At 44.6% G+C, this 16623-nt stretch overlaps 1 protein-coding gene across 1 annotated transcript; it reads right to left on the minus strand.

The window, feature by feature from the left end:
• Positions 1-7371: 7371 nt before the first annotated feature.
• On the minus strand, positions 7372-14943 carry PGP (phosphoglycolate phosphatase). Its single transcript, XM_088470344.1, has 2 exons — positions 14279-14943; positions 7372-9191 (listed from the first exon to the last, which is right to left on the minus strand). Exons 1-2 carry the CDS (start codon positions 14871-14873, stop codon positions 8866-8868), a joined length of 921 nt encoding a protein of 306 aa, XP_088326470.1. The 5' UTR covers positions 14874-14943; the 3' UTR covers positions 7372-8865.
• Between the last annotated feature and the right edge of the window lie 1680 nt (positions 14944-16623).

The raw sequence follows: 16623 nt of genomic DNA on the forward strand, positions 1-16623 counted from the left end.
CTGGACATAGTTCTACAAGGCTGTTCTTATTCATCAAGGTCACATATGCTGCAAGCCGTTCTGTACTACAGGTTTTGTTGTGCATGGCTGTGTTCAACTTCCTTTTAAAAGGAACACTAAACCTCTGACGCAATATGAACACACATCTTGCAACGTCCAATTTCATACAATTTCTCAAACACTAAGGATATGAAGCTCACTGCAAGCGATTTCCTTCTCCGAGAGGTTCCCCTACGCTCTCCTTCACTAGAAATCCTGATCATTCAGCATACACAGAGGTTAAAGGAAAAAATGCTCCTCGGGTAGTCTGAGCAGTGGCTCACTTTTTAGATTCCTTTGTATCCACCATCCTCATCACCAGAGACTAGTTTGTGATTTGTCCAAATCCTACACCACAGAAGCCAAAGGATGGCCTATATCTTGCACTGATGAGATCTAGCAAGACTGAAACTGTGGTCTGCAAGTAGGATGTGCAGCATTGCACAGGCCAGTGACAGGACAGCGTCAACAAAATATTAGGGCCTAAGGCCTAAACAATACAGGAGGCCCCACATAGCAAGCAAATGATAATACAGATCTATAAGCAATCAAATGTTTGTCAATGTGTATTACTGCCAAAAAAAGATCAGTGCAGGTACTTGGCTACCAGCCCCTTTAAACCCCAGCGTCCTAAGGCAGGGCCGTAGCTAGAGTAGTGCGACCTGTGCCAGGGCACCGCAGGGCAGGGGGCGCTGTTTGAGCCTGTCAATTTTCCTGTTTATTATCATTCTCACTTGTAGCTTCCTCTTCTTTTATCCCCAGCATCTCTTGGCCTCCCCTATCTCTTCCCTGGCCATGAGCCATGGCCTTTTTTGGGTCTGTTATCTCCCTATTTAAAAAAATAGGGGGGCGCCAATACTCTTTCTGGCACAGGGCACCAAAAAGTCTAGTTATGGCTCTGTGCTAAGGCGTAGCCCTGTACATGAAGAAAAAAAGTTTAGTATAGATAGTAAAGCAAATGTCTCTTTCTTCTTACATTAATGCCAGGGATGCCTGTGGTATACACACAAAGGGCAATTGCTGACAAATACTAGTACAAAAGCACCGGATTTAAAACCAGAAACCAAAACCATTTACTTCTACAATAAATATAAGGGATCAATATAAACTTAAAGAAAGAGAGGCAACAAGATGAAGCGTTTAGGTCCAATGAGTAAAGGGGTGAAGACCAAATGATCGAATCTGCTATTTAGAGAATGAACACTTAAGCATTGCAGGAAAATAAAAAGTGGCAGACATTTTGGAGTGGACATATTTACATGTTTTTTTACAGAAGACAAATAAACAGTGAGGAAACACAATAGACTTTTTTCCATTAATGTAAACTCAATCGTGGTAGCAGCTCCCTCCACACTCATATACAAGGCAACTTTTGGCGGTGTGGTCTTAGGGTGGTCAAACCCACACCTATCCTGTTGCTGGTCTGAAACAGAAGGATCACTGATGAATTACGCCATACTCGTGGCTGGCCAAATCAGACGTGAACTACCTATTTGGCGCTGGAGGCCAGTGGCCAGATTGCTCCTGGCTTAATTGAAGCCTGTTGGTGCGGATAACAGCACTTAAGCTGCATACACACATGATTTAGTAAATTAATGATTTTTGTAAACGATTTTCGTTCGTTTTTTCAAGGGAAAAATGAATGAAAATCATTTACTAAAATTGTTCATTTACTAAATGTAATGAATGATTTTTTTGAACTACAAACGATTTTTGCACATTCCCTCACTGAAAATCGTTGAGTTGGTCAATCTGACTGGACTACAAACGTGAACGATAATCGTACATCGTTTTAACTCAGAAAGTGAACGATTTTTTCAATGGTTGAACAATATCGTTATCAATCGCTCAAAAAATCGCTGCGTGTGTATGCACCTTAAGGTACAATAGTTTTAACATGTGTTTTAATGTGTTTTAGTTTTAAGCTGTGACTCAATTCTGATTCTCAAATTTGATCCAGTGGTAGTGCCCCAGTAGTGTAACAGACGTATTTTGTTATAGAATAATCCACAACATCACAACAAAATGCGGCAGAAATGCTACTTTGGGACGACCAATGGGCCAATATTTTATTGACAAATTCCTGAGTTTAGTAATGAAATCTGTTAGTGTATCCGACTTTTGGTGAACAAGACAAAAGCTAGATACACACTATAAGGTTATCTGCCCAATCTGGCTGGTTGGAACGGGGATGCAGTCAGAACGCCGACGGCTGGGATTGCGGCGGTCAGGATGCAGATGCCGGAATCCCAACCGCAGGAAACCAGAAGATAAGTATTGGGACTTTGGGGAGGGTTAGGCACTAGGGGAAGGGACAGGGTGCAAGAGGGGGAAGGGGTTGTGCTTAGGCTGCAAGGAGGGAGGGTTAGGCACTAAGAGGGGAGGTTAGGTTTAGGCACCGGGGAGGGTTAGGTTAGCCTTACTTACCCGGGGGCGTCGGCATTCTAACCTGGTCGGGATCCCGAGCACCAGCATCCCGTACCCAACCATGTTACAAAGTATGGGTGTAATAATACAGTGTAGGAGATAAGAGCAAGTTGTTGCGACTAAGAGCTTCCAGCACAATTTGACCCCCTGGTATACCATGGGTATAAGTAGTAACCGTGTACATGCCGGAGGTGGTTTAGGTTTTACAGAAAAGCTTCTTCATGTTTATGGTTTATAAGACTCTATGGGGCAGATTCTGGGTTGCACACAAACTGGCTGCAATTACACCCGCACTGCATGCACGGAGCCAAATGCGCATATTTATCTGTATGCAGAGTTTTCCACATCTAGGCGCTATCCCGATGCTTCGGGCCTGATTCAGAGGTGCACGCTAACCGCACACAATGCCGATGTTCATGTAGTGCAATGATTTTTTGCTACTGCACATAAAATTCTGAAAACCCTTACAGCGCTAAACCCTGTCTACGCACAAATGCGCTGTTGCATGGTGAACGCTGGTATCAGAAAAGGCGAGGGAAAACTATGGGCCAAGATGCAGCCACAGAGGCCAGGTTCAGACAGAGACACTGCCACAGGGCAGGTGCAAGTGTCAGTGGTGCAAGCGATGGTGCAGGGTCTTGAATCGCCAGCAGTGTTACACCATGCAGCACCGTGTTTCAGTGATTGCATTTCCAGGTGCACGCTAGTACACGAGGGGAAGGCAGAAAGTAGCATTTACATATTCAACCGCCACGGTTCCGCAAAGACACAGCTGCGACAGCAACTGTGTGCACCCCTGTATCCGGGCCATTCGTTTCATAGCAGTCATCATTATCAGCGCCCACTGATGCAAGAAACTGAAGATCAGACCAATCTCAGCACAGCCTGCAATTCCGCCAACACGCCCTCACTAAATTTAGCCAGCGTGCAAACGCCCGATTACCATCCACTTACACTCCTTCAGCCACAAGTGGGGATATGACAGAGATGCGCACGATTCGAACGCTTGGTGACAGATAATGCGCGGTGCACATATCGCCAAGATCCATCCGCAAAGTATAAGGGATTAAAGCAAACAGGAAAACACAAGGGGAACAAGAACCAGGTTTAGGCGGTTACGTGAAATCACTAAAGCAGTGAAAGTCAAAAATACGCGATGTAGACGAACTATTGGGAAGAAATTATTGGGGGCTGAAATCTGAGAGTACACACATTTACATGTTAATGTTGTGCTGCATAGAAACACAATTATACCCCTTTCACACTGACCCGGCATATTGTCAGAGCAACCCGGATCCTAGCTTGGTGTGAAAGGGTCAGTCTGGGTGGTGTACTCCAGGTCCTTAACCCTGGCCACGATCAGCATTATTCCAGAGACCAACCCGGATACGCTGCAGTGTAAAAGGGGTGACCCCAGTTATGTTTACAAGCTGCTGGTTGGCATATAAAAAGCGCACACTTTTCAATGCTCATCTTTGTGAGGCTGTAACATCCGCTTTTAATGACTCTATTGGTTTTACAGGGCAGACAAGGGTGCAGTTTGAGATGGGACAACCAGAGAATAAGCCGGGTCCAACGTGCAGTGTGAAAGGGGTTTGAGCAGCTGTGACAAGGCTGGAAACGGTGTTCCTTAACCTGGATCGGACCCGGAATTTAGGAGTGAAAGGGGTATAAGTCACCTGGAGTGATAAGGAATGAGAATAGGTTCTCCTGCCTCGGCTAAGGGCTCATCCACACATGCTGCTCTCTATGGACGGGGTGTGAGGAAGTCGCGATATCCAGGCTGGGAGGTAGCCATAAGAAATTGTTTGCTATAAAATAGTGCTGTCTCCTCCATGCCTTGTCTTTCACCCATGGTCTATGTTGCGCTATTTGTTAGGAGGTCCCCCATGTGTTGAAGTGCAGCTTCAGAAACTAAGGGGGTATATTTACTAAAGTGAGAATTTTAGAAGTGGAGATGTTGCCCATAGCAACCAGATTCTACTTCTAGAAGATAATAGCTAGAATCTGACTGGTTGCCACTAGTTATACATTTTATGTCAGCCTAGGGCAAAGCGCTCAATGGCCTTACCTTTAAACTGAGACTGGTTCGGATTCTATTGTTGCTCAAAGCGATAAATGATCAGCATTTAGCATTTTTCCACATTTCCATTATGGAAGAGGAAATCTTTCATGTGCCTGTGGAATAAAAGCTTGTTGTTGAAGTCTACAAGTCTACATATATATATATATTTTTTTTATCTTGATTAATATCACCTGTGTTATAAACTAACAACGTTATGTGCATCATCTTCTGGTCATTATCAATTCAAAAAGATGGTCGGACAGAGTCAGCATCCAGAGCAGAGTGTCTTTGGTTAAAGATCCATTAAACCTATTTTGTAAGTTGCTTTATATCTTTGTGAACGTGAATAGTAGATTTTGATATAGGTTACATGTCCTATACAAAGATGGTTAAATATAGGACCTTTTGTTCTATCGTCCATTGTTATCCACCATTTCTGGAAAAAACAAATATGTGCAAAAAGGCTGGCTGTGTAGTACTTCTGGCAGGTACCGTAGCGGCTGTGGAAAAGACTCTGCCCACAGCCCCATGTGTAGACTGCCCTCTAGAGTACCCGGGTGGAACTGTAATTAGGCAATAAACAGTTTCTAGCACTGGGCTAAAGAAGCACTTTTAAAAAACGCCTCGACTTCGGACACTGGATTTAAAGGAGCAATGATATTCAATACAAAGCACGGCTTTAAAAAGCGCTACATAGTAAATATAGAACGGGAAGCCGTCAGTGACACTGCGAGAATTTGCCTATCTGACTATACAGCCTCCGTTCACCAAAATGAAGAGAACACCACTTAAGAAACACTGGCATAAATGAGGCTGAAGAAGCAGGCTGTGTGCCCATGTACCATTGGTTTATGCAATTTGTTCTTCTATATGCCTCATACCAGATAATGCTTTCCTTCATTGTGACATCTGGACCTACTACGATGAACTTTTAAATAAACTTTAAAGCGATTTATATGAAGCGGTACAGAGCATTTAATTGGTAGAACCTGCACCAAAAAGGATCTTCCCTATTTGCAACACAAAGCACGCTTGGACTTACGTTGCGGCGGCTTATAAAAGCGTTCATTTTTTATTTCAGCCCTTGGAATTTACTGAATGATGACATATGAAATAAACAGAGTCCTATGTGGCTGAAAAACAGACGTTTAATACCAGGACCTTGATATAGCGCACCCCCATTCCTGATTACCACTAATAAAAAATATGTACATAGCGAAATGTTTATTCTGCTGGCAATACATTAACTAATCCAACACCAACAGTACAACGCTGTGTTCTTAGGGCGAATCCTTCTCTACTATGCATTTTTTGAATAGCAATTCTAGGTCCACACGGAGAAGTCAGCATGCTCTAATGCTTGTATGAACACCAGCAAAATGAGTATAAGAGACAACCCCTTTGTGAGTGTATTTTATGCTCTTAAATATAATGTAGCAATGACACTTACAATACAATTGTAATTCAATGGATTCTGATCATATTGATTTGAATATCAGCGTCTGCAGAATGTTGAGTTTCTGCTAGGAACAATAAAATAAAATAAAAATCCCTGCCGTCTTATTTATGATTAATAAAAATACTGCTATGTTTTTGTTGCTGATGAATAGCAAACTCCGTGCATGTACAGATGTGTCCTTATACATCTTTGCTGCAGCCACACTAAATAGGCCCTCGTCCCGCCAGGTCCTGTAAGACTCTGCTAGCGCCCGGCTTCTTTTCTTGTTGAAAATACATCTAATTCGCAATGCGATGTGACTAGGACGCACCATGAGACTGTGATTGATAAGCGACACTTGTGTATCTGTGTACGACTGAGTTCCTGAATCTGTATATGAAGTGCTACAATGTAGCGACCGCAGTTGTTTTTTCATTACAAGTTCCGTTGTCCCTTTAAGCTGGGGACACACTAGTCGATGTGCAAAAGACGTGATGGCCGTCCCGACTTCCCTTGAACCCCAGAACAAACTACAGTATATGGTGCGCTCACACTGTGCAATCTTTCAAACGACCAAACGATATATATAATTTGGTTGTTTCATCGTTAACTATACAATGTTAACATATCGCCTGGTTGTCCGGTAGGGTGTACACACTAGACTATTTGAACAAAATTGTTAACGATATCCTCAGATCTGCCTGATCTGAAGATATGATGAACGCCGCACGGGAGCACACAATAGGGCGTACACATTAGATGGTGTGGACGATGTGTCAATCCGGTTGGGCTCAAAACGACAAATCGTCCAATATATCGTCTAGTGCAGGGGTCTTCAAACTTGGCCCTCCAGCTGCTGTGGAACTACACATCCCAGCATGCACTGCCACCTTTTTGATATAACAGCATGATAAAATTATGTACAGTGCATGCTGGGATGTGTAGTGCCACAGCATCTGGAGGGCCAAGTTTGAAGACCCCTGGTCTAGTGTGTACCCAGCTTTAGACTCAGGTGCCAACGGATATCCAAGTGTTGCATATCAAATTAATCAGCACAATCTACTCATGCGTCTTAATCGGGTCACATATATTGGGGGAAGAAAAAAAAAAAAACACGACGCCTGACTCAGCATAGTACAGGACCTGGCGGCTCACTCACACCAGACAAGTAGCGATGGGTGGTGAATTGAGGCTAGATGTATTAGTACACATCTGTATCAGAGGACTGTCCAGGAGCCTGCTGTATAGCATTGCTATAGACTGGGATAGTTGTACTTTACATCAAAGCACCTACAGCTCAAACTGCATTACACCATATTACATATGTAGGTACATCTACTTTGTATTCAGTAACAGTCTTAAAAGGGGGCATTTACCCAAGGGGGGGGGGGGGGGGGGGGAAAGAAGAGAGAGAATGATCATGTAATAGGGAATGCTCATCTTTTTTTTTTTGGTTTCATTGAATGCCAGATACATGCCCTTCTCATGCCTAAATCACCTACATCCTGCAGATCACCTAATCCTGAGTGCCAATACTGTGGCATCTTCCCTTATACTCATTCTGCTAATCCTGATGATTTAACAGTAGGAGTAGCCTCCTAATGTCAGAGAAATATACTTTTACAAAGAAGGCCTAAAACAGAGCGCTCAATTTAGCTGCCAAATGAAATAATCTCGGAACAATTTCCCCAGTTGGACCTTAAATAGGTATTGAAACATTTGTTTGAATATGTAATGATAGCAACTCATCCTATGGTAACCGGCAGCAATATTGGCCAACTGACCCTACACAACACTGTTATAGCACAAAATCACCATGATGCCCAATAATAGTATATCAAATAATTATAGGACACATTTCCGCTAGGCCTGAAGTTGACAACCTTTGGCCTGTAAGTGTATGGCCTGGTTATGCCTGAAGTCACCATCACCCAGGCTGGGTGTGGGTGGCCTATCTGTTATCAGCACCAACAAATTGAAGAGAGGAAAAAAAAAAAAAAAAGTTTGCTGCCTCCAATTACACGTTAAATCTTTAATAATATATCGGCAAGGTGTATTCTCATAAATATAGTTTTAGATTTTATAGAACTCAATAAAGCATTTTTACAAGACACTTATGAGTGTTGTTTTAAGTAGCAGACTGTAGACGCGGTATGACTGGATGGTAATGGGCGGAAATGCCATTCATCCGAGACAGGCTTTCTGCTGTAGACACGGTTACAGAGATGAACACAACTGAGGGCAGCCAATTTCAATATAAAACTATACCCATTTCTGCCTGGTTCTACCCATCAGTAAAACGGTGTTCGGTTTATCTCCTAACAAAGGGTCCAGGTGTTAGATACACAGAACCACAGAGCACACTCTCCTCCATACAGCAGCTCGAAGCAGTTCTCCACCTATTAAAGCAAACGCTCATCACACCTCTGATCTGTCACTACTAAAACACTCCACAGGAGAGCGCTGCAGTCTGCACACAGCAACACTAAGAATATGCCAGTACATGACTAATAATCACATGTACAGAGTATGATTTCAAGGAGCACTTAGTCATCGTAACAAGGGAGAGACAAAATAATTTAAAACAATACAGAATCAAATCTGTAAAATTGATTTTTTTTTTTTTTTTTAAAACGTTACAAAATAAATTAGATGTTATTCCTGCCTTTAATCCATCATTCTGATGAGAGTTTGGCAGTTGACAGTTATTTCTGATAATAATCCTTATAATTAAAATAGCTGAGAAGCCCAATGCATCTGTGCATCTACTGGCCGAAAACCATTACGGAAGAGGACAGTATAACAATTATCGCATTGGGTGGTTCAAACCTGATGGCAATTTTGCATATATTAAAGCTAATCAAGTAATATGCGCAAATCCACTGCACCAATAGCTTCACTGATCACCGGGAGACAATGCTGGCAGCAGATCAGCAACAGAGTCCACGTAAAAATCAGGGACCATAGCGTGGGAGCCACTGTTCTGGTGGGACTTCACATCCTCCAGACTGGAGAAGCCTGTGAGGGTTAGGAGTGTCTGGATCCCACATGTGGAACCCATCTGAATGTCCGTGTCGAGGCGATCTCCCACCATCACAGTCCTGGAAGGGTCCAGGCCGCATTCTCTCACCACACAGTCATAGAGGAAGGAGTTGGGTTTTCCGATCACCTGAGCTTTGCGATGAGCAGCCGTTTCCACCGCCCGCACCAAGCAGCCAGTTCCTGAGAAGACAGAAATGTCAAAAATGGCATCAAGTCATCCAATACCAGTGCAACTAAATAGTACATCAACCTGGCAATAATATGCGGTCCTAATTGCTTTTGGGGAAAACCATGCAACACGGCAGGAGGGAGCAACTGACACAAAGGGTGGAATTCAATTATTGTGTGGGCGCGAGTGCTGCAGGTACCAGGGGTGATTTTTAGGAGAGGAAGAGGCCTGTGGGCAGGCTCCAATCGAGCCCCTTCCTCTCAAGCAGTGCAGTACTCTCTGGCTTTGTGCCAGAGTCCACGGCGCATGCGCAGGTCTCAGAAACACGGCGCCTGCGACACGTTCCCGGGATATCTATACTGTGCATGTGTGAATCACCGGAAAATGGCTGCAGTGGCCATTTTCCTCCTGGTTTCTGCATCCAGTGTCGGAGCGACGAGTATATTTATATGGTTGTGGCTAGATCCATATGGGTGCAGGGCGTGCAGTGTTTGGGCCCCCCCTGGACCACACACCTTGCACCCAACCCAATATGGATACGTCCTTGGTGGGCACCCACATTTCTGCTCACACCCTCCTAAGGTGGTGACAGAAATACGCAAAGAGCCTGTCTTTTGGGTGACCATGTCTAGTCACAGTACTACACATTTGAGGGTGAAAAGCATGACAAATGGGCACCTGCACCCATTTTCTAAAGAATTCATTAGCTCCACAGGGCGCCCACAATTGAAATGGTTTAAACAATTTCTGCATTACATGTTGGAATAGGCAGTGAAACACTGCACGACTATCTATTGCGATATAAAAGCGGTACCATGACCAACTCCTCGAGGATTCGAGAGTCCTCCCTGCACTGACCTTTGTAAACATACAACGCAGAGTGAAAGGTAAGACACTGATCCAACATTAGACCACATCTATTACAAGTAGGTGCAGCTTTGAAATAGTTTAAACCATTTATGCCAAATAGCACATTAAACTTAAAATGTGCAAAAGGAACTAACTTTGTTATGCGAATGGGTTTCCAAAACACACTATTGTTGGCAGTTTTGACCACGGGATTTAAACGGCAATAATATTAATTGCAAAACACACCTGTATTTAATTTAATATTACTGCCGTTTTAAATCCCTCAGGCAAACTGAGCTACTTAGAAATTTAGCTCAATGGGGGAGATTCAATTCTTCGCAATATTGAATATCCCCGGGAAGGAGCTCCCAGAGCTATTCAATTGAACGCGCTGTTAATCCCGACTACAGGATTCCTGCTCGCACCCTCCTGAGGTGTGAGTAGACATCAGACTTAAGTGCCGGCCGCGATGCTGTTTTCTGGCTTAGAGCGGGTCTAACTGCATCACAGCAGACACTTTAGGCCTGTATTCAATTTGAGGCGAAAAGTCCGGATCCGCAATACTTTTTCGCTGATGACGTAATTTTCGCCCGTTTTGCTTTTATCCCGTATTCAGTTTGAAAGACTTTCCGCCTAGGCGGAAAGTCAATGCAATGTAATAGGCGAAAAAGTTTTGCCTACGAATAGCAAGCGGAAAAAAGTGCAGAATTGGGGTTTTGGGGTGCAACTTTGCGGGAACCCCCCTGCAGCCTTCAGACAGTCCCCCAAATGTGAACTGTCAAAACATTTTTAAAAAACACTTAACACCCCCCCCCCCCCAAAAAAAAGTGTTGGGGTACAAAGTTAAAAACTAGCAAACTTGACTCTGGGGGGATCCCCAAGTATGCCCCAAGTGTTATTTTGATTGCCGATGCTTGCGGCAGGTGGATTTTTCATGATTTTTACAACTTTTAAATATGCTGACCCCCATTTTCAAGTACCCCAAATTTGCTGGGATAAGTTATTTTCTGCAAAAAATACTCCTGAATACTATTCTGCACCATGTATAGAAAAACGCTATTTAGCAGCTATTCAGCCCGTTTAAAAACGGACAAATACCTTAAGCAAGCCAAATCGGGGGGTACCATAGGGAACCCCCATGTCAGAGCATCTTTTGAGGGGTGTCAGGCTGATTTCCCCAAATCTGACAGTACTTTCTGCCTGTTCAAGTTTCGCCGGGTCCCATTTTCGCGTACTTTCAAATTGAATACGGGGTAAAGTGGGCACGCGCGTGATACTATTTCACCTGCAAAACAGGCGAAAAGTCCGGGTCGCGAAAAAGTATTGCGGCTTGGCTCAAATTGAATACGGCTCTTAGTCTGAGAATGCCAGTAACCGTGACTAAACACCCAGCTTAGGGCGCAGTAACCGGCATTCTCCGTTCTAGTCTGACAACAGCACGGTCAATTGAATAGCTCTGGGGACTCTTTCCCGAGGTTATTCAACATTGCGCTGAAGTGAATCGCCCCCATTGTCTCAATTTCTCATTAATTAGTAAATAAATACAGCATCAGGCATATCATGAGTTAATAAATGTGTAGCAGTCTCCAGACATGGCAGGAAACTACACCCGGGATGCCACATTTTTTATTCTATTTTACAAAATGGCTGCTTATAGCAAATAGTTTTTTGTTTTCTGTATAGGAAGCACCTTTAAGCTCTATTTCTATTGGCAATAATACAAAACGTTATGTAATCTTTATTCACCACCCCTACCAGACACACTATATAGCTCCCATCACATACAGTACCAAGCATCTTCCCTTTTGCAATTCATTGAGCAATACTTACATCACAATCACTATTAGCCAAGAACCCTTCCCTGAAGTAAACAAACCCTGCCTTAGTGTACAAGAATAAAGCAACTTCCCTGGCAGAATTCACCCCATACAGCCATTATCTAGGCATTACAAACACAGACTTGCGTTACCTTTACTAGTGTGGTAAATGCTACTAGCAATTTAGTTATTTCAAGAGTCTTTTCCCGCTGGTGGAAAGATTTTTTGTGTGTCAGAAACTTAACTGGCAGATAGCAGAACAGACCACCACTATACACCAGAATAGGGATAGCTTTGTAGGTACCCCCGGTATTGGTGGGTACACACTACACGATATGCTCCCTGAGCGATATCGTGTAGTGTTGTCCCCGGCAGGCTGTGCTCAATGTCGTTCATGACATTGAGCACAGCCGCTGAACGATATCATTAACGATATCGTTCAGCGCCGGGCTCTCACCCCCATTCCCTGACATGCAGCAACCTGACGAGATCGTCAGGTTGGCCTGCATGTCAGCCCGATGAACGATGATGACGAACGACCCACGGGAACGCGCGTCGTCGTCATCGTTTTGATGTTAAAAATGGACGATAAAGTGGACGACTGAACAATAACGATATCGTTCAGTCGTCCACTTTATCACCCAGTGTGTATGCACCATATTAGTGCTAAAGGAAATTAGGGGGAGATTCAAATGTTCTGTGCCCCCCCTGCTGGACGTCTATACGAATAAGCTCCCAATGGAGCAACTCAGAATCCGAACGGAACAATTAATTTGCTCCGTCGGATGTCTGTTCGTATAGAAGCCCAGCATCTTAAACATTGAATGACTGACTGACTCTCTCTCCCTCTCTCTCTATATATACGTGGAACTAATTATTTCAATTTGTGATACTGAGGAGCTGTGTAAACCATGCACTTTTAGGGGTCCCTGGGGACTGGAGTTGGAATATAGGAGTCACACCAATTAGGTGGAAGTTTGCACCATGAAACTCTCATACATCGCGTGAATGTGTGCTCCATAGAAATGCGAGATCCAGTAGGTAAAACTAACGCCAGGTACTCATGGCGAGGCTGAGAGACTTCTTCACTAAAAGTGAACTGGGAAAAGTACATGCAAAAGTGAGGAAACCATCCTGTACCCCAAAAAGTGCACTTTTTAATAATGGTTGAAAAATGATAGCAAGCGTTTTACAACAAATGAAAGTCTTTCTAGCAATTTGGGGTATGGAAAAATGTCTGCATATAGTTAGTGTTCCCACTAGAGGGCTCTTGTGGGTGCCGGCAGGGAGTCTATGCTTGTCGAAGGTATGCCTCCAATTTGTCACACTTGGGGGCGTGCCCAGCATTTACGGCTACCCCAAAGCTCTCCCCTCACGGTGAATAGATGCCGTGTGCATGCGCATGGCATCTATTTACCCGGTGGTGATCGGTCAACACAACCTTTCCCAACCGCGGGTGGGAAAGGCAGAGGGCATGCTATTTTGGCAGGGAACACTACATGTATAAAAACACTGAAAACTAACTATAGGTTTTTAAATAGTTGAAATAAACACTTGTACCTCTCATCTGCAAGTAAACAAAAAAAACCTTTCCCATCAATACAGCTCCAACATACCTGCCCCTCCATCCTTTACACCTCCACATACCTGTCCCCCCATCCTTTACACCTCCACATACCTGTCCCCCCATCATTTACACCTCCACGTACCTGTCCCCCCATCATTTACACCTCCACGTACCTGTCCCCCCATCATTTACACCTCCACATACTTGTCCCACATCATTTAACCCATTATTGAGCCTTTTAGAGAAACTTACCTGAAAACTAACAATGTCTTTATTGGTTACATTATGCCATTTAAACCCTGCAAACACATGATTATTCATGTGCTTGCCCCTGTACCAGAGGTTCTGCACTGTGTCCCGACATTTTTACCTTAAAAAAGCTTTCCCTATCTTTTTATCTGCTCAGGGGGATGCAGAAAAATCAATGCAAGTTTGGCATTGGATCGCAAATGTAATTTGCAGGACGAGTTCGCCAGGAGAACGGCTCCCCAGTACCCAACTTGCACCAATTTGGCATGACCCCATACATTGTAAGCTCCACTTAGTCAGGGACTGAACGAAGATGCTCTGTAAAGTGCTATGTAATATTTGTGTGCTACATAAATAACTGATCTATAAACACAAACACACATACATAATTACATATATAACAGGTGGGTGGATGATAAAAATGGTCAGCCCCCATTCATTTTAAAATGTTGCAACCTAAGACCACAAGCAGCTCTCCAGCTGTTGTGAAGCAACAGCTCTCTGGTTGACAGGACATGCTGGGCTTTATAGTATCTCCAGCAATTGGAGAACCACGGCTTCTAGCCCTGTGTGTGCAGCCATGATGCCCATAACCCAGTACAATGCCCATAGGTACCCGGGATGGTGCGGCCCCCCTCCAGGGGCAGCCTGGTGTCGGTGTTGGTGGCAATGAACAGGCAGTCCGGGTCCTGCAGGTACTGGAGCGCCCGGCTCAGTTTCATGTAGCTGAAGTGCTCATCGAAGCCGACTACCACGGCCTGCACCCCGGGGTCCTTTTGCACGGCTGCACAGTCCTTCACGCCCCCGGTCACCGGGTCCGGCCCGTTGCCCAGGTGGGGGATCCCGGCCGCCCCCAGCTCCTGACTAAGCGCCCCCCCTCCGATCAGGTAGACCTTGCCCCGCAGCCGCGCCGTGTCCCGCAGGTAGATGGCCGTGCAGTAGGCCGTGCCGAACACCTCCCCGGGCTCTGCCCCGAAGCCCAGCCTGCCCAGCTTCTCCGCGTACATGCTGCGGGTCTTGGTGCTGTTATTCGTCAGGTAGAACACCCGCTTTCCGCTCTGCTTCAGCCCGGTAACCAGCTCGGGCGCACCGGGCACCGCCTCGTCCCCTCGCCACAAGACCCCATCGCAGTCAAACAGCACCGTGTCCACCGAAGCCAGGAACCGGCGGGACAGCTCCCCTGACAGCCGCGTACACTTGGAGGCCGCCATCTTGCATATGGGCGCAGCCGGCAGTTGCTGAGCATGCTTTATCCCGGCCTCAGGACTGGCTGGCTGGGGACTCTGCTGTCATGAGTGAGGACTGGCTGTAAAGGGGGTGGGGTCTCAGAGGTAGGGACTAGCCGAGGGATCTCTGAGAGGTGGGTAGTGGGACATAGGCATACTGGCTACGTGATCTCTGGGCCTGATTCACTACGGAACGCAACTGCCATAGAAATTTGCGATTATGTACGCAGTTCAACTGCGATAGTATGCTAATTCATTGTGATCGCTATACTGCTACACTACATAAGGACGCCCACTTTACCTTACACACAGATGTAATGTTTGCAAGACTGCAAAACTATCGGTACAAGTACCTCCAGTAGTGAGCCCCCAGTAGTTGCCACGAGGCTGAAGTTGGCTTCTTATTCGGCCAGCTTCTTATTCATTTCTTATTCACTTCTTATTCATTTCTTATTCAAGCTCCAGCTTCTTATTCACTTCTTATTCATTTTCCAGCTTCTTATTCAGAAAATGTTACATTAAAACATTTAAATAAAGTTAGATCACTAAACTAACACTATGTAAACAAAGAATTATGTCCCCTACACAGTCTACAATTATTATTTTCCTGGCACAATAAGGATTTGGGCATGAATAGGGCAGTAAACGGGCACAGGCTGCAGAATTTGTCATTTTGAATAAGAAGCTGTAGTTGTGCAGGGGTTAACTAGCTTCGGTCATCAAATGTTACACTTGAAACCCACAGAGGGTGGTCTGGTACATATGACCCACTTGCCATTTGTCTTGACCAACAAGGATTTTGGCATGAATAGGGCAGTAAACGGGCACAGGCTGCAGAATTTGTCATTTTGAATAAGAAGCTGTAGTTGTGCAGGGGTTAACTAGCTTTGGTCATCAAATGTTACACTTGAAACCCACAGAGGGTGGTCTGGTACATATGACCCACTTGTCATTTGCCTTGACCAACAAGGATTTTGGCATGAATAGGGCAGTAAAGCGGGCACAGGCACCAGATTATCTCATTTTGAATAAGAAGCTGTAGTTGTGCAGGGGTTAACTAGCTTCGGTCATCAAATGTTACACTTGAAACCCACAGAGGGTGGTCTGGTACATATGACCCACTTGCCATTTGTCTTGACCAACAAGGATTTTGGCATGAATAGGGCAGTAAACGGGCACAGGCTCCAGAATTTGTCATTTTGAATAAGAAGCTGTAGTTGTGCAGGGGTTAACTAGCTTCGGTCATCAAATGTTACACTTGAAACCCACAGAGGGTGGTCTGGTACATATGACCCACTTGTCATTTGTCTTGACCAACAAGGATTTTGGCATGAATAGGGCAGTAAACGGGCACAGGCTCCATAATTTGTAATTTTGAATAAGAAGCTGTAGTTGTGCAGGGGTTAACTAGCTTCGGTCATCAAATGTTACACTTGAAACCCACAGACGGTGGTCTGGTACATATGACCCACTTGTCATTTGTCTTGACCAACAAGGATTTTGGCATGAATAGGGCAGTAAACGGGCACAGGCTCCATAATTTGTAATTTTGAATAAGAAGCTGTAGTTGTGCAGGGGTTAACTAGCTTCGGTCATCAAATGTTACACTTGAAACCCACAGAGGGTGGTCTGGTACATATGACCCACTTGTCATTTGCCTTGACCAACAAGGATTTTGGCATGAATAGGGCAGTAAAGCGGGCACAGGCACCAGATTATCTCATTTTGAATAAGA

This window comes from Taudactylus pleione, unplaced genomic scaffold, assembly GCF_031769625.1.
Source record: "Taudactylus pleione unplaced genomic scaffold, aTauple2 ptg000098l, whole genome shotgun sequence".
NCBI classification, from domain to species: domain Eukaryota; kingdom Metazoa; phylum Chordata; class Amphibia; order Anura; family Myobatrachidae; genus Taudactylus; species Taudactylus pleione.